At 48.0% G+C, this 22684-nt stretch overlaps 1 protein-coding gene across 2 annotated transcripts; it reads left to right on the plus strand.

The window, feature by feature from the left end:
* The first annotated feature begins 2714 nt into the window (after positions 1-2714).
* On the plus strand, positions 2715-17935 carry MFNG (MFNG O-fucosylpeptide 3-beta-N-acetylglucosaminyltransferase). 2 transcript variants are annotated; one of them, XR_009957589.1, is made up of 9 exons: positions 2715-3072; positions 9165-9213; positions 9972-10074; positions 10410-10563; positions 11189-11274; positions 12645-12810; positions 13353-13438; positions 14290-15338; positions 17883-17935. XR_009957589.1 is itself a non-coding variant. In XM_062569272.1 (8 exons), the coding sequence occupies exons 1-8, from the start codon at positions 2725-2727 to the stop codon at positions 14354-14356; spliced, it is 1059 nt and encodes a 352-aa protein (XP_062425256.1). In that variant the 5' UTR covers positions 2715-2724; the 3' UTR covers positions 14357-15346. The 2 variants fall into 2 exon arrangements, 1 of the variants encoding a protein (XP_062425256.1); XM_062569272.1 differs by lacking the exon at positions 17883-17935 and having other exon boundaries at positions 14290-15346.
* Positions 17936-22684: the final 4749 nt, after the last annotated feature.

Below are 22684 nucleotides of genomic sequence, written 5' to 3' on the forward strand. Positions count from 1 at the left end.
AGCCAAGGACAGGGCAGGAGTGAAAGTGTTTGTATTGTACGGGGGTGTAAGTGTTGAAGCCTGGGGAAACTGAGCATCTGCCTTTAGTCTTAGAAGGAGATCTTCGCTGTGCCCCCATGACATGCCTGTTTTTGGACACACAGCAGGAGTGTGGGACAGAAGGACCCTGATCCCACGATCTGGCACATGCACGCAGTGAATGGCAGATATACAGGAGGGCTTTTTGTCACATGGCATATCCTGGGAGCCTCCCCCCTACCCTAGTCTCTCCCCAGTCCCCATCTTATTATTATATTTTGGTATGCTCAGACTTGATGCCCACAGCCACTAGCTCCCTAAGGAAGCGCTCTGATTTCAGCAATTTATGTAGAGCACTATCATCATCGTGCTGTCCCCACGTATGCTTTGACATGGAGGCTGGGGTGGGGGTGTGCATGTCATCCCAGCCCTGGGCTGATTATCTCTCTATATCCCTCAGCTGCTCTCTGAAGGGTCCTAAAGATAACATGAAGGAATGGCAGGGGATTCTAATAGTCACCCACCCTATTGCTGGCTGAGTATCACACAGCAATTTGTGGTGCTGATCCTAAGATTTCCTATCTGCAATGATCCTTGCTTTGGAGGGGCTCTCACGTATCCCTGATATCCCCCTCCCTGGGGACAGCCTGCTCCTCAGCATGCCCAACCACCCTCACAACCATGCTGGCAGACGGTGGGCTGGAGTGAAGACGATGCAAGGGAGATGCATGGCTCTGTCTGGCTATGGGGAGGTGGTAAGGTATGAGGTGCTGTGAGGGGAGAGAGATGGCTGTGCCAGTTTCCTGCTCTGCCTGTGGGACTCATCTGGGATTCTCCATAGGGGGAGAAGAGAACAAACTTGCCTAGGAAATGGGAAAAGGAAAGAACATCCTGGAAAGCACAAGAGCCCAAAAGGACAAGCTGCTGAGCTGAATCCTGCCGGAGGACATCGGGAGGCTCGGAGCACCAGATTGCAGCATGGTTTGGGGATGGGACTTGGGCACTTGTGTCAGGGAAAATGGATATGAAAAATCCAGAGCCTGAGTGCCTGGACTCCAGGAAAGCCAGGGCTGCAAATAGTTTCTTATGCCTGTAAAGTGCTTTCTGTTTCCCTTGCACATACTGTGTGCAGATGAGTGAGGTCTGCTTCTGCAGTGAGTGTGGCGCTAGACAATCCCTCCTTATTTAATCCTCTGCTTATGGAATGGCCTGCAGGGTGCTGGCAAACTGCTCCTTTCTGGGACATGCAATGGCGTGGCCTTATGTCTGTCTTCTCACCTTATCCTCCCACTACAAATCTCTCTCTGTCCCATGAGTCAGAGTCCCTTCCCCAGTGTCTGCCCTATCTGACACAGACTGACAGTCAAAGCAGCCACTGAGCTCTCAACTGTCCTCCCCTTGCTTCACACTTGGACAGCTCTGCTTCCCTGTCCACACAGTGGGTCAGGGTATCTTGGGGGGGGGGGGGGGGGGGCTAGTGGAAGCAAAGCTAGGCTTGGCCAGCAGGTTAAAACAGGACTGGAAGAGATCAGCCTTCCCTGTACGTGCAGAAGCTAAGAGGGCATGAAGATCTGGGTGGGATATTAAACCCAGCAGTGATGACTGAGGCACAGACACCAAAAGGGAGGCACCAGGCCTGAGCAGTTCTCCCAAGAACATTTTAAGATCCCATGCCTTAAGCTCACTTGCTTTGCTCCCTTCTACCCCTCAGCCTGCATCTGGCTCCACCCTCCCTTTCTCTAGGAGGCAAAGGATTGAGCAGGGCTCACACCCACGTCCTGCCTCCCCTGGAAGGCAAGGAACCCCTCTTGCACATGGAGACTGAGATAGGTTTTTACTGAATTGGCAAAACAATCAAGCAACTGGTTTGTCCTTGCAGATCAACTTCTTCGTCACACTGGGGAAGTCCCTGCATGGGGATGGCTGCCCTGGCACTGCAGACGGGACAAACCCACTTTCAGACTGAAGACCCCCCCCTTCTTCCTCCATCCTCCGTTCTCCATCTTCTTCCTCCCCCGGGGCTGGTGCCCCGCCCCATGCCTGGAGGCGGGACCGGGGCCAGGGGTTGGGGCTGGCAGGGAGCAAGGGCAAGCTGCACACAGAGGGAGCAGGTGGTGAGACAGCCCTGTGGTCTGCCCCATGCATGGCACCTGGCCCCTACCCTGCAGCCCCTCTCTGGTCGTTTGCCTCCACCCAGCAGCCCCTGGCTTGGATGCGTGGGCTGGTGTCTGCTGGGGACCTAATGGCTTTGGTCCAGACTTCTCATTGATGGAGCTGATCTCTTTTATTCCTGTTTTCTACTTCTAGCCTGGGACTCTCAGCCTCTCCAGCAGGAGTGGGGATGCTTGCTTCCCACATGACGGTCTGTGCCAGTCACCTGCCAGTTGCCTTGGAGTATTTGCCTGTCTTCTGTCCCTGCCTCGCTGAGTGATCAAGTCTCCTTGGTCTGTAGAGAATCCCCCTCTACCTCTGCCCTCAGGGGCTGTTGTCTCCTTGGCTTAGCCCTTGGGTCTCCATGAATCTTCTTTTTTACTTTCTGCTCCACTCCTGTCCCATTCCTTGGCTACATCCTATCTGGACTTCATTCTCGGCTTGTCCTGTCCTGTCAGAGGCTTCAAGAAGAGTGAACAGATTCATGTGGAGGTAGAGGCAGAAACTGTCCTTGGCTGATAGGCTTCTGACTGCAGTGGGAACACTTCAGGAGCCATGGGCCGCCGGCTCATCCGTGGTCTGTCTGGAGCCACTGTTTTCCTTGTCAGCATGGCTCTTCTTTCTGTGAGGCACCATGGAGCTCAAGAAACAGCCAGATACCTTGGGCTTGGAAAAGAGATGTTGGAGAATTCAGAGCAACAGGCCAAAGTGAGCCTACAGGATGTTACGGGAGGTGGTGGCAGGAGGCAGAAGGACCTGCAAGCCAATCCTCAGGATGAATACAGGACTGGGGGAGTTCTGAAGTTTGGGGACATTTTCATAGCTGTGAAGACAACCAAGAGATTTCACCAGAGCAGGATGGAGCTGCTCCTGGACACATGGATATCCCGGGCAAGAGAGCAAGTGAGTGTGGATCTGGACTAGTGAGGAAGTGTTTGGTGGCAGGGCAGGGATGAGATGTCTATGGGGAGGGATAAAGGCCAAAGGAAGTGGAGACTGGGCATTCCAGTCTCCTCAAGTACTCTCTTTCAATTCCTCTAATTTTCACCTCTGTTCACACTGAAAGGTGGATGCTACCCACCAGAAGATTTCACTGGTTCAAGGAAAGGGCCAGCAGAAAGAGTGAAGGCATTGTGTAGGCTCTTCCCATAAAGGCTGGGAGGATGAGTGCTTTTAGACAAGCATCAGCAGCCCCTAACATAAGCCTAATTCCTTGGCCTTGAGGCGGGGGGAGGGATTTACTTTTGTTTTTTTGTCTAGTAACACTGGGGATGACAGATTGCCTGGGCCATGCCAGCTTGAAAGCACAGACCTTCCTGAGCCTGCCTGAAATGGCGGCTTGCTACGCCCAAGCAACATGTGTTTGCTAAGTTTCAAGTTGAGTGGCTTCCACCCTAGCCTTAGACCATGATACCTGATGACATGATTGAGCCTGGGCGCAATTTGCTCTGGGATGGTCTAGTGCATTGCATAGGAGAGCTGGAGGATGTGGGCACAAGGGAAAGTGGCTGAAGGGGGTGGGTGTGCAGGAGGTATGTTTGTAGCTTTATTCACTCCTGTGCGTATCGGCATAATCAATTCCTTGTTTTCTTGGCAGAACACCTTGTGTCCACACTCCTGAAGTGATGTGTGCATTTATTTGATTTTTTTTTAACTGGGCCCTGATGTTTCCCCCCTTTGCCAAGGAGAGGTTGGAGTTTTGCTTCCTGGTAGAAGAACTGATGTAGGGCATTTGTATCCATGATTGGTGGTGCTGTGCAGACTGGCAAAAGTGCCCCCCCTATTGCCTGAGCTCTGCTTCCTTGCACTTAGAAGAGCTTTCATCTCCGTACACTGATGCAGGCTCCAGTCTCTCTAGCAGCCCAGCTGGCTAGGGTTCAGAGGTCTGGGCCATAAACTCTACTTTTCAATCAGTGCCAAATCCTAACTGCAGGACTCTGGGGGAAATGGTACTTCTCTCCCTTGCCTCCACTCCCTTGCAGAGCTACTCTCCAAGAAAGAAAAAATCCTGTGGCTGTCCCCAAAGGTTTTGTTGTTTCTGCCTGTGTGTAACATGTGGCTAATAGACAAATTCAGGCCTCAGTGAGGAAGGGAGATGGGGCAGACATATAGGGTAGGAAAGTGTTTGAAGTGATGCAGGGTTTTCTGAGTGAGGGTGGTTTTCCACTTTATGGTACTGCAACTGTTTGGTCTGCTGCGGTTGCTGCAGGAAGTTGTGTCCTATTTTGAGTACACTTCCTTTCCTGTGCATGTGTCTGTGTTAGCTTCTGAGATACCCTACTTCCTCCTCACGATGCACTTCTCTGCTTTCTCCTGCCCTCAGCCCAACCGCTCTTTAGAGAAAACAAACTCAGCTGTGTACCTGTACTATGGTGTGGGATAGGCAGAACACTGGCAGTAAGATAGTGGGGTTGGGGTATTTGGAGTGAATTTGTAAGAGGCAATTCACTTTTTCCTCCTCATGTATTTGACAAACATACATCTGGCCATCCTGCTGATGACAAGAATTAGATAGCAGCTTCCCGAACTCATCTGAGCCTCTGTGTGCGGGATATATGGCAGACAAACTATGCCCAAACCTCCAGCAATGATGTTGAATTTTCCGTGCTGCTACCAGCATGTAGGAAAGCTTCACAGACTGAACAGGAAAATGGGAAGGGGAGGATAGAACAGGAGGCTTAGTCATTTTTAAACATAGTTTTTTTTCATTATTATCAGATTTTACTGCAAGTTCTGTATTTTCCTCTTTTTTCACTCTCAAAACTCCTGTTTTTTTCCTTTTTTTTTTCCCCTGAATGGCTTTGAGGGCAGGAGAAGGAGAAGTATATGATAGTTAAAAGCTTTCATTTTTTGTTGAAATAAACTGCTGGAATGTTTTTTTTTTTTTTGAGGTGGGCAAGTTTTAGATTTTGAAAAATCAACAAGATAGAAACTCTTACTTAAAAAAAGAAAAGCTCTCAATTTGCAAAGGGCATTTAATGGCTGTGGGGGTCAGGGATAGAATACCAGATCTCTCCTAATGAGGCTTTTTGAATAAACAAAGACAGACCTTTAAGTGACAGTCTCAGAGACACTCAGGTCTCAGAAGCACTAACTTGCAGGGATAGCCTCCTTCTAGGGTTGACTTTGGTCTTGCTGTCTTGTTGGCCGTAACTCATGACTGGCTCATGATTCAGTGGGACCTTCTATGCAGGTGATCAGCTGAGAAGTTTTAGCATTTGGCTGTGTTTCTGATGCTGGGATCTGCATGATGTCCTCCCTGAGGAAGCAACCTGGACTTCAAACGACAGGCTTAGGTGACTGTAACAGGAGATAGGACTAGCTGTGATCTTTATAGTTAGAAGAGAGTCCAGGGGCCCAGTTTAGAGTCCTATATGTTGGACTCAGTCAGGTACATAGTAAGAGAGAGAATGAGAGAGAGATTTCCTAAAACTGTACTGTTTAAATAGAAGAGAAGATAGGCAGCTAATGGGAGACAGAGACAGAGAAATATGGGATGGATGCTCTTCATTAGATGCTGGACCATGCTCTTTTTTCTTGAGGACTATTCTATGACAAACTTTCCACTGGAGCTTGATAAGGAGGGTGTTTCAATGAAAGCACTTTTCACTGGGTAAAGCTTCATCTATGTATAAGTATGAATTTTGATGGCTGTTAAGCTGGAAAGCATTTTGACATTCTTAGCCCTATAATTTTGAGAGAGAAGGGTCTAGGCTTCTGGTCTGAAATAGCATTTTATTTGGTAACATAAACTAATTCTAATCTCTCCTTTTAGAAACCCAAACACTCAACTGATTGAAATGAAACCTTTGAACAACCCATTCTGAAATGCTTTTCACATTTTCAGTGTTGTGAACACATTGGAGATTTTGAATCTCAAATGTGTTATCCAGGCAGGGGAATAGTTTCCTGCACAGCTGTACTTTCAACTCTGCTGATGTGTTTGCATTTTGTAGGTTGTTTCTGCCTGGAGAAGGGATATCCTGAGAGCCTGGAATGTGCTTGTGGGCCTGGACTGCCAGCTTCCACATATTTATTCCCCTTTTCCAATTTTTCCTTGTTAGGCTACGCTCCTAAATTGAGCTGAAAAGGCCTCAAAGCCCAGTGTTTACCATTACATGGGCACTACTCTTAGAGAGCTGCCAGGCAAGGCTGTCTGAAACCAGTGGCTTCAAGGTTTCTGCTATCACTGGCCATCTGGCAGGCATTCTCTCCCACTCAGCTATCCCAGCTCATCTGTTCCAAAATTGGTGGATGCCTTCCTCTCTACACCACTCCTCAGGCCCGGATTGACTGCCCCATAGCAGAAGTGATGACTGTCCTGGTCAGCTTCATGTGTGCGTGAGAGTGGGGCTCTGTGATTCCCCTCTGTGCTGGCAGGAGGAACTGTGCCAGGTGATGCTGGGCAGGAGGGAAGCGGGGAGCTGTGGCTGAACAGCTGCATGGTGAACCAGCCAGGCCACATGCCAGAATGGGCTTGTGGATAGTCAGTGAGAGGCACTGTGGGAGACCATGACCCACTGAAAGTCTGGTGAAGCATAGAACAAAGCATATGGTGGGGAAGCTGCTTCTGTCCATCCCATTTGCCTGCAGAGACACCTCTGCTCTCATGTCCCCAACAGGGAGAACAAGTCGGTGTGCGCAGAGCAACCTTCTAAATCTCTTCCAGGCTCCATTAGTATGAACAAGAGGAGCTGGTGTCTCCTTAAGACCTGCATAGCCAGAAAAACCACTTTGGGTAGGTTTTTTATAGGGCCCCTCCTCTTGCTTTCCCACCCTGGCCATCTTGTGTGGCTTTGCTGAGGATTGCAGTATGGCAGTCACTTGGATACTGACAGCAGCTGTTGTTTGAGGTTCCCTGCACTCAGAGCCACGAGAGATGGAGAAAAGAGGGCACACATAGATACCTGTGCTGCTACACTCTCGTTTGCGACAGAGCAGCCAGGTGCGCCAAGGAAGCCGAGGGGAGCTGGAGAAGGCAGGGCTGTCTCCCACACACACTCATGCCCCGCTCTTTGTGTTTCTTTTGAAGAGTCTGGTGTTCCCCTTGGTGACGATGCTCCTTCATCCTTGGCTTCCTGCAAAACATATGTCTCCAAAAAACCTTTTTTCATCTCACATTAAGAGGAAAGTGGGAACCTCAGAGGATTTTCACAAATAGAAAGTCTGGGTTCCTATTTTAAGTCAAATGGAAGATGGTGTTTATTATGTATATGTTTTCTACTTGGTCTTATATTTTTAAGCAAGTTATTTCAAGCAGCACTGTTTTTGCATTTTTATAGCGTCAGAAATTTTCAGTGGTTTCAGATCTTTTTGTTAAGAAGAACTAATTTTTTTAGTGGACATTTCTAGCTTTGATATGCTCTCAAGGAAGAAATCACATGTCACTGAGAATTCCTGCCTTGCCTGAACATGAACTTATAGTCACCTGCTCCAGAGTGACTGCTTTACCTGAGACTTAGCTAATTGCTTCCTTTCCCATCATCACCTTTTGTGGTTTAAAATAAGAGATTTTACCATTGGAATAGGGTAGGAAGATATGCACAATTAGTTATTGCCATTCAGCTATTGGAGGGTTATTCTTGCATTTGGCATAATGAGACCATTCTCTTAATTCCAGTGCTACCATCTCTTTCAGAGGCAGCTGGTCTCTGAGGGTCCTTCACTACCTTCCTTTGGTATCTGGAAATTTCTCTTCCTGTACCTTTTTGATGGGGCACATCTTTCAGCCCAAATGCAGGGTAGATGTCGGGAAATGGGGAAGGAAGGACTTGTTTCCTTGTCAGAGACTTTCGGCGCAATGACGGCTCCTAGGAGCTGTCATCTGTCTGCCTCTTCCGCTTTGTCCCTGCCTAGGTGCTGTGTTTAACCAGCCTGTAGGCAGCTGGTGGAGAGGCAGTTTAAGGCTTGTGGCTCCTTTTTGATTTCATGAAAGCTCATTTTCTGCCTGAGGGGAGCTTTTCTCCCTGAGCTCTGATCCCTGCTGGCCTTGAACAGGGGGAGATGTGCCACATAATGGCAGTGAGGGGGATTAAAGAGGTCTAGAGGGTGGAGGAGGAGAAGGCTGCGAGGAAGCAACGGGGGGCTATACACACTTTACACACAAACAGATGTTCTCCATTTAACCTGAGCTGCCTCTGACCACAATGCTTTCATTTTTCTACAACCACAACTTAAGCCAGCCTCCCTCACACCCTCACACAGTGTTACATGTCCCCTTGTCCCAAGGCAGCAGACTCCCAGGAAAAATGAAGTGACACAAGCACAGATGGTGCCAGCACAGGGCAGTGGGCTTGTGTGGTGACAAAGGAAGCGCTGACTCTTCTCCTCATGGCAAACCCTTGTGTGCCAGTCCCTTTGGGACTGTCCAGGAGCAAGCAAAGCTTCCATCCCTGCAGTCTCAACCAGTGCTGACCAACATACCCCCAGTGCCTTTAGTGGGAGAGCCCTGACATGCACTGAGAGGGTGACCCAGGCTGCCTTGTGCCTGTCCCCTCGCACCCCATCTGGCTGAGCTCCCCTTGCAGAGGGGCACTTGGAGAGTTGAACTCCTTTTCCTTTTGATCACTCAAACCAAAGGGAAACAGCTTTCCTGGCCAAACTGCCCCCTCCCTCCCCTTTCCAGTACACGGGGGAGCAGCAGCTTAAAGCAATCGGAGGGCAAGAGGGGCAGTGTGGGGCCTGTTTGCACCTTCTGTGATCAGGGCACTGGGGTCTAAGAGGATTAATTGGCTGCGATAGTGAGAAGAAGGCCAATGCTGGCGGAGGAGAGGTGACAATAGGGCAGTCAGTGATCTCTGCCCGGATGGAAAGTCCAGCTGCTGCCTGGTACCTGGAAGAGAGCGCAGCATCAGAGGCTGGCATGGGGGTGGGAGAGGGGCTACTGCAGCATGCATGCATGGAGTACGTGTCTGGCCAAGGGGAAAAGCGGATGAGCAGCCAGGAATAGCTCCATCTCCAGACCTCAGAGTGACTTCCTTCTCTCATTTCCCCAGACATACGTCTTCACTGATGAAGAAGACGAAGCCCTGAAAAGGAGAATGGGTAATCACCTTTCCTATAACACCATATCCTCCTCCTTACCTTCACCCCTTTAACTTTCATGGCTTTTGGAGGGGATCATGCAAGAAGGCTGACTCTCCCATGCCAGGTCTGCATAGTGGAGTATTCCCTTTGCCATGTCCCATGGGAGGGCCTTGCAAAGCCCACCGGGTTGAGCTATGATGACTTGCTGTGATTTGGCTCCCCCCCAGTGCATATGTCTGACTCAGGATAGGAGATAGTCTGCCTTAAAATGCCCACAGGCAAAAGCCACTCAGTACAAGCAGCCTTAGAGAAATCTCTATAATCCCTATATCCTGGCTAGCAGTGGGCTGAGTGGAAATGTGGTTGACAGGCAATATGTGGCAAAGCCAGGTTGTAACCTTGGGCAAGATGCTTCACTTTCCCTGGATATCAGCTCCTAGTGAGGAAAAGGATGGGACTTAAGTGTCTTTGCAAGGTGCAGTGACAGTGGTGGGAAAAAGTAGATGTGCCATTCATGAGGTGAAGTCTAACCCTGAAGCAAAAGAACAGAGAGTGATCTTCAGAACAAGGCTTGCATGGGTGAGCAGCCTGGGAGGTGAAGAGCTAAATGGGTGGGAGAAAGCATCCATGTGGCAGTGGGCTTGGATGTCTGTTCAGGGGGATGTGAGAAGGCTGTCCTTGAACCAACTCTCCTTCTCTTCTGCCCATACGGTTTTCCTCTCCAGGACCACAGGAAGCAGACCATCCCTGAGTGACAGCCTTCTTTCTCCTTGCAGGTGACCATGTGGTGTTCACCAACTGCTCTTCTGAGCATAGCCATCTTGCCCTCTCGTGCAAGATGGCTGCAGAGTTTGACGCATTTCTGGCCAGCGGCCAGAGGTGAGCTGGGGCTGCCATGGGCTGCTGGGGTGGAATAGATTTGAGCCTGTGTGGACATGGACCCCATGAGACAGGCTAATTGGTAGGCAACCATTTACTGAGGAAAAGTATCAATATGAGGCTGAGTGGGGAAGAAGGATGACACTTTATCCTTGTTAGGGCCCTGTTCCCAGAGGAAAAGAAGAAGTTAGGCACTGAGGGTGTGTGTGATCCCAGGCGCTTTGAAATCATGTCAGTGTGCTGCTGCTCAGCACCTTTGTATGGCAGGCTGTTGAGAGAAAGATATACCCTCCTTACTGAAAACCTCTTCTGTCTTCATTACCATCTCCCTCCAGCTGGTTTTGCCACTTGGATGATGACAACTATTTGAACCCTCAGGCCCTCCTGAAGCTCTTGTCCTCCTACTCTGCAGCGTGGGATGTCTATCTAGGGAAACCCAGCCTGAACCGACCCATCCGTGCCTCTGAAACGCTGCCTAACAATAAGACGGTATAGTCCATGGCTCGTGGCAGGGAGGGAGGGGAATGGATTGTTTTTAATGCTTTGTTTCATTGACTGTAGCTGTACCATGATGAAAAAGGTCCAAAGAGCCACAGATAATAAATAAATATTGTAGCATTGATGGGAGCCACCCAGAGGAAGAGGAAATGGTGGCCCATGTTGCTGCTGTGCCTTTGGGTACCCATCTGTAAGGAGATAAGTCTGCATTGGGTGGCCCACCTGCTGCTGCCAGAAGGGACTTGGCTGCTCCAAATTGGCTTGCTGTGCTTTAACAAGGTGGTGGTGTTGAGCCTGGATATCCAGTTAGCCTTCTTTAGCACAAGAGATATTATTTTGCCAGTGGAGTCTCCACCTTTGTTTGCTCTTTTTTCCTTTGGCTGAAAGGGGAACTGCTGTGCTATATTAGCATCCCTGATTATCCTGGCTTCCTAGTCACATGAAGTCAAAATCTGTGCTGTACTATCAGCAAGACCTTGATCTGGGCAGCAGTTAGGAGGACGACAGTGGAGCTCTGTTTACTCTGCATCAAAGCTTGGTTTCTAGTGTTTCTATCTCAGGGAGTATGGTATCATTTGAGCCACTGCTGTTGACTCTCTCTGCGATTTCTCTGCAGAAGTCTGTGCGTTTCTGGTTTGCCACGGGAGGTGCTGGGTTCTGCATTAGTCGCAGGCTGGCAAGCAAGATGGCACCTTGGGCCAGGTGAGCTGTGCAGTTGGTGGGTATGTGAACCCTTGGGGATAAGCATCATGGATGCACATAAATTCCTGTCACTGCAAGACCTGGATTTGTGTATGTGGTGTCTGCAAGGGTGCAGAGTGCCATGTGCAAGCGTATGGAACCAGAGGAAGGATGTACCGTGTGGGTCTGTCACATTGTTAAAAGCAGGCAAAAGTAAGCATGACGGCAAACATGATGATAGCATGACATACGCCCCCTTTCCCAATTCCTTTCAGTTCTTGGTTATTCCCCCACACTATTTCCCACTTCTTTCACCCCCCTCTGGCTGTTTAATAAGTACTTTCCTTTCCCCTTACTGTGCATCCTTGAAACCCCCTCTTCCTCCCTCTTGAGCTGATTTCCCAATTCCTCCACCCCAAACCCTCTCCAGCTTCTTCCAGTTTCCACTGTCAGTTCCTCAGCTGGAAACAGCTCCGTGCTCCCCAGGTGCACGGAGAACAGAAGTAGATCTGATACCTTCCAATAGTCTAGCCTATGATTATTGTTAGTGCAGGATGATGTTTTCCAGGATGCCCTAGGTCATATCATAGGCAATAAGCACATGTACCCATAGGCAATGACTGTGCTACCCTTAACTGTATCTGTGCATACACAGAAAGACAGATCTGATCCATAGCAGGTGGTCCATGATCCCATTTGCATTGGTTTAAGCTGAAGCCCATGATACACCCAAACTTGAAGATGATCTGTGATCCAGGGTAAAATTAAAGTGGCATGGATAGATAATTCCTAACCTGGCATATGCCACTACTGTATTAGAATGTTCCAAACATACTAGAACTAGCTGAGGGGTGTTACAGTAGACAGCACTTTGTGCCATGTGGCTGTTTCCAATTGCAGCAGCTTTAATGCTGCATTTACCCTGTCATTAAACCATGGCTAAGAGTGTGGTGTTACATTACAGTGGAGCCAAAGGGTGGCTAATTCCTGCTGAAAGACACTGCCCTGTTCCCTTTTCCCTCCTCATCCTGGCCATGTTGTGCCACTGCTTCTCTCGTGCTTGCTTGTCAGACTCCTCGGTGAATCTGTGCAGCTCACTAAACAGGCAGAAAAATAATTTAGAAAACTGTCAGCTCTCTGAATCAGCTGACTGAGGAACTGGATAGGTGTCAGGCACAGCACTGGACAACTGGTGGGACTGCATGGTTGGGGATGGTTGAAGAGCAAACACATCCCCACTTTGCAGGCAAGCTTCAGTGATTTCTTGCATATTTCCCAATGTTTACTGTGGTTCCTCACTTAAGTCCTTTACTTATCTCCAGCACAAGTGGATGCCTATATATCTATCCCTCCACTCTTTTCCTAACCCATGCAACCCTGCTCTCTTCCAGCGGCAGGAACTTCCTGAGCACCTCAGAACTCATCCGCTTGCCTGATGACTGCACCATGGGTTACATCATTGAGTGCAAAGTCGGTGGACAGCTGCTGTTCAACTCACTCTTCCACTCCCACCTGGAGAACCTGCAGCTCATCCCCTCAACTCAGCTCACACAGCAGGTGAGTCGGGCCGGGGGGGAGTATAACAAGAGAGAGATGTGTGAGGAAGGAGAGATGGAGGAGGGGAGCTAATTGGCACATTGCCTGATTAGTGGCAGGGATGCAGATTGAATCGATTGCCTGCTCTTTCTTCAGGCCTCCTGAAAAATGCTTCCCTGAAGAAAGGGGCAGATATTGCCAGCAGCACAGCTGCCAGTCACACTGCACCCTGGACTGGTGGTGGGAAACAAGTTTGTGGGAAATGAAGGGAGGATTGCAGAAGGGGTCCTTAGAGGAACATGACATCAGGAAAAGGAGAGCTGCTGAGTGCTTGGGGAAGGGGTTTTGCACCATGTCTACCTCACAGAGGGAGATAACAAGAGGTGTGGGGGGCTTGGAGAGGGCAAAGGGCTGGCTTGGTGGACCATCATGGAAAGGAGGAGAGGAAGGTAGAGGCCAAGTCAACAGAGAAGGAACAGGATGGGGAGTTCTGTAGCCCAAAGCAAGTTCCTTGCTTCTAAACTCATCACATGACCCTTCTGCCTCCCCACTCCTCTTTGCAGGTCACCCTCAGCTATGGTGTCTTTGAGAACAAGCTCAATGTTATTGAACTCAGTGGTCCCTTCTCGCCCCAGGAGGATCCCTCCAGGTATGGGGCATAAGTGCTCTGAGGATTGCTGTGGTTTGAGCCATCAGCCAAAATGCTGGGAGTAGGAGGCAGCCAAATGGGATGCAGGAGGTCTAGAATGGGGGACAGAAACTTTGCAGTCACATGACCTACTAGGTGAAGGCACAACTTTAAGCTGCTTGTGAATGCTTACAAACTTTACAAACCTTTTTAGATGAGTGGGAAAAAAGGGGGATCAAAATATTTTGTTTGGACAGTTCCAGAGTCAAACCAGCAACTGTATTGCTGGTTTGCTTCACATTTTGAGGCTGAACAAGCTAACATCTACCCTACAGGACAGGAACTGAAATGTTCTTTTGAACACAAAAAAGGAAATTCTATTTTTTTCCCCTGAGAAATCTGAAGAGAAAAAAGAAAAAGGTTCATTTCAGGCTGACTGCAAACAAAAATGTCCTTTGATTCATCTTCTCTGCTTTGAGTGAGCAAACCTAGAGTTGTTATTTGCAGAGCACTAGTGGGAAGTTCCTGACTGGAGATGGCAGGGGTGAAAAGCAGTGAGGCAATGAAAAGAGCATCAAGAGAATCATGCAGTATGTGCTGGTGTATTGCCTATCTCATTGCTTATAACTGGAGTGAGCCTCCAGTGGGCTTGGGCTACATGGCCTGGGGCTGGACCCAGGTGCTAGAGTGAGGCTTGGCTGCTCGACTTTGCCAAGATGAGACATCTTGAGAAGTGCAAGCAGTCCCCAAGCACTGCAGTGCAAGGAGAGCATCTGGTGTGGGATGGAACATGAGAGACAAGTCCTCTATTCTCCTACTTTGCACTGTGGTAAGAATTGTCATCTGACCTTCCTTCACTCTCTTCCCAGCAGGTTTCGATCACTTCACTGCCGCCTCTATCCGGATACCTCCTGGTGCTTGCAGCCTGTTGGCTGGTGATATTTTAAGCCTCAGCAAGTCTCCTGGTGATCTCTGTTCACCTTGTGCTTTTAGAGGATGGGACACTGAATAAGCTTGGTGCTCTCAACTTCCCCCTTGCAATGATGGCTTTGGGGCTGTGTGATGGCTTTTTAAGTCTTTGATGAGTACTGGTGACACAAGACAAGAGAAATCTGTGCCAAAGATGAATAACATGGGATCAACACATGCATATGGCTTTCCCTCTCTGCTGGGATGCTTACAAGGAACAGAAGCAGTATACCTTCTTGAACAAAGCAAGGGTTGAGCATCTGGATAGAGATGGGGGCCTGTTGCCCCTTGCTGTGGATTTACCTTGCTGAACTAGAAACGCCCTGAGTAGGGGTACCCAGTAACTGACTGAGGGTTGTTGATAGTGTGTCTTTGTCTGAGCAGGCCAGCTTGCTTCCTCCACACCTGCCTGTGCGTACCCCATTGCCAACTCTTACCAGCGACATTCCCTTGGCTGAGAGAGTGCTTAATCAAGGTCTGATTCTGATCACCCTACATGGAAAGAGAATGTGGCCATTTCTGTGCTGAAATAGTGCTGGAAAAGCACTCCCCTGTAAAGGAGAGATGAGCAGGAAGTAGAAAAGAATCAGGAATCCCCCTCTGATCTGACAAGCGGGGGGAATGGGATGGGAGAAAAGAGGCAGAGAGGAAGATGGTTTCTACACTGAACGTTGAAGGCTTGCTCTTTTATGGCCCTGCATTATTCCTCTCTCTTCTTACCTTCCTGATATGGGGTCAGGATAATCTTTTGCTCTAATTACCAATCTGCCATTGGAGATTAGATTCCAACTCCTACCTGTGTGAGAAGAGACATAAAGGATTAGAATTGGCTGAAAAAGAGGAGAAAAGAAGAGATGGAGAAGGAGTGCTCAGGAGCGGATTAGAGGTTATAGTTTTATAATCTTCCCTGTGCCCCTGACCAAAAAAATTAAATCTTGAAGGAATGGAGACAGTAAGGCAAAGAGCTTTTTTTTTTTCTTCTTTATCTTTGCATTTCTTTCCTCTAGACACTAAAAGCGTCTTTCTTGCTTCCCCTCCCACCCCTCCATCCCCGCTGAGTGCAATGGGGAGAAGGAGCAGTCCTAGATAGTTTAGGAGTTTTCTGGCACATTTGTACAGAGTCTCTTTTTTCAGTACAGAGCCTAGCATGACACCCGGACAATTCTGATCACTGGGGAATGAACCCTGGTGAGGTTTTTTCGCTCGTACATATGGTTAAATGGTTGGTGGAGAATGTTTCTTGGATAGTCGGAAAGCAAAGAGTCTGTTTTCAACACCAGTAGTGCCACAAACATGTATTTCTCTTTAAAGAGTATTTCAAAATACACTGCTGGGGTCTATGAAAGTTTCCTGTCATCTCCAGATGAAAGGACCAATGCCCTTTCTCCAAAGAGCTGCTCAGCTTTGATGTTTATAATGTGACTGAGCCTGCTGCTTGGCTTAAGTGCCAAGGGGGAGTATCACTGCACCTCTACCATTCTGAAACTGGCCACCCTGTCTCCCTACCCCCCCCACAAACAAACCCCAGCATCTCCTACACAGCATGCAAGTTTTAAAAGAGAAGAAAGGCATCAGAGAGACCTTCCACCTCAGCAAAGAGGGATCTAGGAATTGATGATCATTTTTATTTCTGGAGAACCAGAAAGCATGGGCCTGGGGAGCTGTTTCCCAGGCTAATCATTCTTACAGGCATTAGCCAGCTTGTGAAGCAGCAGAGAGCTCTGCTTTCTTCTCTTGCACAGTCTGGCTTTGAACTGAAAATTCTTCCTGAACATGGACAGGGACTAGTGATGCAAATGACCACTCTGAGTAATGAAAAACACTTGTCTCACATAGCTATGTGAAGCCAGGAATCACGTGGTTCAAAGCAGAGGCACCCAGCTGCTGGAAGACAGGTACAACATACAGATGAGTTTGAAGTCCTGTCTATAAGACAAATGACTTGTTTTAAACTTAACCAGAAGATGGAAAATGCTTCTATGTGGAGAAATGAGAATCTGCAAGAGAAATCTGCAATACTTGGATATTTCCTCCTTTTTCCTATTTAAACTGTCAGCTCTCTTGTTAATCAAACCTTTGGGTTAAAAAGCCAGTCCTATTTGTAGAAGTCCTAAGGGCAGTCAAAGCACAATGTGGTTCATATGCCTAGCAAAGAAACTAGTACAGCAGACTCACTTCCTTGAGACAAGGAAGACACTCCTGCAAGACACAGGAGTTCGAAGCCCACTTTGGATCCCAGCTTCAGCTGGTCTGAATTGGCCTGTTGCTATTTGCATGGCTGAAGATCTGATATTAAATGGGTTGAATCCTTGAAGGGTTTCAGAGGGATCAGTCTAAGACAGGGCTTCGTTGCTGAAATAGTAGGTACCACTTCTGTGGAATATGGTTTCCTTCTCTTATAAGGAAACTGAGAACAGATGAGAAAATGTCTTGGGCAAGACATCTCTTGGACTGTAGAGAAATGAATGATAGAAAGTTCTGTTATGCCTGCAACGGCACTGCACTGGAAAGAAAATTGCTTCTCAGTGCTGATAAAAGGAACCAGGATTTCTATAAGAACAGAGAGACAGCTTAAAGGGACATTCTCCACTTGAAATCTGATCAGTGTTAAAACCTGAGTTAAAATTAGTTTCAGGAATGGTTCCTGCTCCTGGGGTTTGCTGTAATATGTTGTGATTTTACAGTCTTATTTTTCCTAGTTTATTAAAATGTTTAGCTGCTTGGGGAAATGAGAAACAATCTCATGTGAAACTATCACGGGCTATTTTTTTCTTCTTTTTCATGATTTTCTGATGTAACAGTTAAAGATTTTGTGAAGGTTCCCCTGCCTCTATTAATCTTTTTTCTTTCTTTTTTATTCCCCTCTTCAACCCATTTCAGTAAAAAGCTTGTCCCAAGAACTAGCAGGGATGGAGACATGGTTTTTTTTTCTTTTCTTTTCTTTTCATTTTACTGGGAAAAATGGGATCAAAGTCAAAGGTGTTGGCATGACCCTGCTGTTGTACAACATTAAGTGTAATTCAAGGTTTCAAGTACAGAGACCTCAGCCTGCCCAACACCATAGCAACGAACAGTATTAATGGTGTTTAAACTGTATACTGAAGATCCAGAAAAAGGAGAAGGAGGGGAAAAAAGCAGTTATAGGATTTAAAACGTAAAGTATTAAGTGAGCCTTTCATGTTAACAATATCTTTTCTTCACTTTCCCTTTAGCTGTGAAGAATTTTAATAAGGAAAGCCTTAGTTGACAGTGCAGAAAATGCTAATGACTATCCTTTCTTTAGTGGAAAATGAGAAGTTAGCTGAAATAGGTGGGAAACTGCAGTTGTTGCTAAAGGCTTGAAGGGGATAGAGAAGAATAGCAAAGCTAGACAATGCTTCTGTCTCTGGTGCCAACTCTTCTTAACAACTCTGTTGCTGAAGGAAAACAGATTTCTAAGCCACTGGGAGATTTAGCAAACTCATACCCAGATTACAGCATTTATATCTCTCCCTAGGCCTCTTGCGAAAGATGCAACCTTCAGAAGACTAGCAGTTTATTAAACAGAAGCCAAAAGATGAGAAATAGGAATGGGAGGAAAGGAAGCTGGAAGGAAAGAAACCACCAAGAAGGGCCTAAGAGAGAGCTCTGCATTGAAAGTGCTGTTTGGGAACTACCCGCAGCAGTGGGAAAACAGGTATTGCCTGAACCCCCATCTATGGATGTTTTTGTGATCAGGACAATGGTAGCCCTCCAGGGCCACAGAAGATGCCAGTCTGTGTGAGAGGTCATGCTGAAAGAAGTGGGAATCAGGCCTCTTCAGTGCTGTTGGCCCCCAACATTTTTTTTTTCCTCTGCCCTTGCTTATAGTGCTGGCTCTTCAGACAGCCTGAGGTTGGGATCAACAGCTCTTTTCTTTCATTCATTTATTTTTTGTTCTCAATCCTTGAACAACCCTAGAAGACAGCTAGGTTGACATTTTGCTCCACTGGCCACCTGGGCTCTATGCATCAGTCTTCTCTGACTCCGAGGAACTACATCTTTGTTCATAGCAAGGTGATTGGATCTAAGCTTTCAAATGAACCCCAAACAAGGCTTGAACTCCTATTGCTGTATCTATAGTGATGCACTTTCATGCTCTACTATGCACTCTTTTCCTACTGTCCCTCGGTCATAAACAGTAAACCGTGGGCTCTGTGTGAAGCTACACGGTGGAACTCATTGGTGTCGGACAATGAGTCAGTCACAGCTTTGAGTTAATTGGAAACAAAGAACCACACAATGAGTGGAAGTAAACTCCTACTAAACCCAAGCTGATGATAAGATCCCTCTGCCCCCAAGTCACTCTAACCATTGATAGAAGAAAGCAGGAAGAATCATTGGAGGGACAATCCCTGCTTCTTAGGGTGCAACTTTTTAAACTTTTTGTCTGAGTTAATTTTCAGCCTGTCCAGCTCTCTATCCTAAACTGTCCTCTCATATAGCTACATGAATGCTCGTGCCAGCAGAAGGAAGGATCAGAGCACACGTCTGTGGGTGGATGCAAAGGTGAATGAGGGTGACCATTCCATTCAGTAATTGCATGGGCACAGGGAAGCATAAGCCATCCTTATGTTCTTCCCCTAGGCACCTGCTAGCAGCTGGTGCCAAAGATAGGATCTGATGCTAATTGAGACTTCCTTCTGTTCCAAGTGCCACTGGGCTTATGGCTCCAGTGAAGATGATGTGACTGTTAGCGTAGACATAAGCAAGGCCAGGAAGAAGAGCAGTATCAAAAATGCACAAATAACCAGTACTGTTCTCACCAGCTGATGTAGGATTTTTTTCCTCTAGATGTTCCACCCAATTACCTGTGAGGTTAAAGCAATGCAGAGCTAAGCCGCTGTTGCTCAGTTAGCATTGCCTCTTTAAGACTGTTCCTTGACAGCCTGAATTTTCTGTTGCTCCCTGTTTGATCCAGCCTGGACTCCAGGAAAGCTGGGAACTCATCTCTCCCTGTTTGAACTGTATGTGATTAATTACAGACCTTGAGAATGGGCTGCTTGCCTATTTCTCATGTTTAAATTGCCTTCCAGGATTTTGCAAGGCTAAGGAGCCTCTTCAGATGTCGTGTCTGACTGTGCTTTGGTCAAGCATCCCTTGGTTTTGCTGGGAGCTGCATCTGATTCATAGTGAACTTTGAGAACAAATTAAACAGAGTACTTTGTGCATGGATTTGCTGGCCCTGACCCTTCTACTGCTCCTTGAGGAGAAGACTGTTGATCCTAGCAACAGAAGAAGTGGGACTAAGCAGGGCAATTGGTTGGGGAGGGGTGCTGCCACCCTGTCCCTGCCTTCCCCATCCTGTCCCCAGAAGTGGGACAAAGAGAGAACTGCACCTGATGCCTTTGGCCACAGCGTATCATGCAGAGGATATGCCATGAAATATCTGGCGTTTTCACTGGAGAGAATCCAGCAGCCCCAGCTGTGGCTTAAGGCCAGCTTGTGCTTGGTGCTGGACAGGGAGAAAAGTGGTGCCTGTCCCAAAGCCCTAACAAGTAAAGACAGGATGGAAAAGGGGGGAGGACTTAGAGGAACAATGGAACTGTATTTTCACATCAAAGAATGGGAGAAAGAGATGGTCCTGGGGACAAGGAGGACAGGGATCTGAAGTAAAGATCTGTTTCCACCCACAAATACCATGAAGCAGCAGACCTAAAGGATGAATGATAAGCACAGGGAAAGGGAGTGAAAACAGGAAGAGCATCAACCTCTCCTCTGCAGTGTGTCTCCTTCCTGGGGAGATCTCAGTGTGACTTGGCTTATATGATCACTCAGAGAAGCAGTGCACTGTGGCACTGGGTAGGATGAATGAGCTGTGCAAACTCTGGCCCTTTCTCGCTGCCCCACTTTTCTCTTGTTACTATCAACTTCATCTTGAGCAAAGCTGGATGCAGTGGCTGACCAAGCTCTCTCCAGTTGTGACTGTGTTTTTTCATGTGTGCAGGGGCTAATGCTCCTTTCCAAGCTCTTGGACAGGTCTACTTCCCACAGGCTTGGAGCAGGGTGCAGAAAGACAAGATCTCAATGCAGTGGAGGGAGAAGCAGAGCCTCTCCATACCCTCCTCTCTTACCCCCAGCACACAGCTAGTGTTGGACAGCGTCTGTTTTTAGAAAAAGTGGCAGATTCAACAGCTGAGCTGATTTTCCAAAGGGACATACAAGGCAGACAGCTTGCCATCTGCTCTGTTGTCCTGGAATAGTGGCTTAGGGGGTGGGCGAGAGAGGAGGAGGAGAAAGGAGGAAAAGAGAAATGGAGGTGGGGGGAAAAGTGGGAATGAAGGGCAAAGAAGGAATAAAAGATGGGAGAGGGAGAGAGGTGAGGAAGAGATCATGGGAGTAGGGAGTGTAAAGGTGGATGCTTAGCACGGGCTGGGGGGTAGAGAAGCAGGTAAAGAGAAAGGAGAGCTATGTGAAAATGGGAATGTAGTGAGGGAGAGGTGCTGAGGGGAGATGGCCAGGAGATAGGAATGGAGGCAAAAGGCCCTTGTTACGACCACTCTGGCTGGATCCATCTTAGTACTGCGAGCCACAGGGGCAGCAGCTCCAGTCCTGACCCTGGGTTACGCTGGAGAGAGAGCCTGACTGTAAAAGAAACAAACTGGAGGTAGTGGCCTGGATAACCATTTCCCTTCCACCCACACAGCTCTCCCTGTTTGCTTGCCATACCCGCCCCTCCCCGCCGCGTTGGCTTTTACTGAGTGCCGCAGGGCAGGGTTTGAACTCCAGGTTTGGCAGCAGAATAAATAACAGCAACATTGGCCTCTCTAGCCCAGGAGGGAGGAAGGCTGGTTTTAATCAAAGGTAAATAACAGCCACTATTCTCTGACTCTTAATCCAATTTCCTAGAACTGGAAAATAACATTGCAACTTAGACACGTGGCCCTGGCCCATGGGAGAGGGACAGCAGAGATGGCAACTCAGCCAGCCAGCTGCTGGGCACTGCACAGCCAAGGAGAGCAGAACTGGGGGAGATGCGACCAGGCAGGTAGTTTGTTCTGGCTGGTATGGGACTCAGTTTTCTCTTCTGAATCTTCCTAATGGATTTTACTGGCTATAATAATCCCAAGAGGTGGAGCAAGCTGGCTGGCAGGCAGCTCATCCTTGTGGACCCTGCTCTGACTGTGGGAGAGATGGGGACTAGCTGATGCCCTGCATCTGCATCCCTGAAGGGCATTTTGTTTTCCATGCTGACCCTAAAATGGTCACTGTGAGGTCATGCTTCCTGGCATATAGATGTGACAAGAATCACCATGTATCCTTGCTAATAGGTGAGTGTGAGCAAGTTTTCAGTGTCTGAAAGAAATGTTTATGTTGTGACTATCTGGGAACACAAGGGTCTGGGTGACTGGAGAGTTTACTGTCTGACTTGATGACATATTAGAATCAGAGAGAATTAAGGTGCTGGTGTTATCTAGCTCTCAGGATGTTTTCTAGTTTTCTGTAGCAGGGCCAGCCACCTTAAACCCCTCTTGACAGATGTTTTTCCAAACTGCTCTTAAAATCAAGATGTTCTAGTCCAATCAACTGGAGTCAGATTGGAAAATAAGGCTGTTGGTAACAAAGCATTGGTACTGAGTTGATCCTGGAAAGACAGATTTGTTCTGCCACTCTCTGCCAACACTGATTTATAGATGCCCAGGGAGCAGCCCTATTGGGCTCTTGGGCACAGCTTTCTCCTCTGTGGGGCAGCAGCTCTGAAATTCTCTGGCACAAAACTGGCCTAGTGTGGCCAGACCATGTTTGGAATGAGGCAGAGACACATACTTGAGCTGAGGACAGAGGATGCCAGCTGCTTTCCAGTCCTTTCATCTAGCAAAATGACCTGGCAGCCCATGATATATTTCAGCTGCTGTGGAGACAGCACACATCCACCCTGTGGATGGACTGTGATTTCAAGACCACTTTCAGACTAACCTCTTTGTAAATCTCCAGGGCATGGAAAGAAACCTCTGCAACAAGAGCTCCCTAGTGCAGGATGTGTCCCAAAACACACAGTGGTTGTGTGAGTGCCAGTTCCCAGTTGTATGATGTGGACATATCAGGTGTAGGTAGAACAGCTGGGTCCATCCTCTCATCTCAATCTCTGCTATTCCAGTGTGGATGCTTTGAGCCTGGGCCCAAGTAGCAATGGTGATAGGGTGTCTCTGGGAGCGCCCAGATAGAGCTAGGGCACCACAGGCCAGGAGTACTGCGAGTCTAGCCTGAGGAGAAGTGAGGCATATCCTGCATAGGGCTAAGGTACGTGCATGGCTGATTCTTAAGTTGTCCTGCCCAAAC

This window comes from Rhea pennata, chromosome 1, assembly GCF_028389875.1.
Source record: "Rhea pennata isolate bPtePen1 chromosome 1, bPtePen1.pri, whole genome shotgun sequence".
In the NCBI taxonomy this organism is placed as follows: Eukaryota; Metazoa; Chordata; class Aves; order Rheiformes; family Rheidae; genus Rhea; species Rhea pennata.

Coding starts and splice junctions, on each gene's coding strand:
- MFNG (XM_062569272.1), top strand. CDS start 2,725: ATGGGCCGCCGGCTCATCCGTGGTCTGTCTGGAGCCACTGTTTTCCTT. Junction 11,275..12,644: donor AAGATGGCACCTTGGGCCAG/GTGAGCTGTGCA, acceptor GCTCTCTTCCAG/CGGCAGGAACTTCCTGAGCA. Junction 13,439..14,289: donor CCCCAGGAGGATCCCTCCAG/GTATGGGGCATA, acceptor TCTTCCCAGCAG/GTTTCGATCACTTCACTGCC.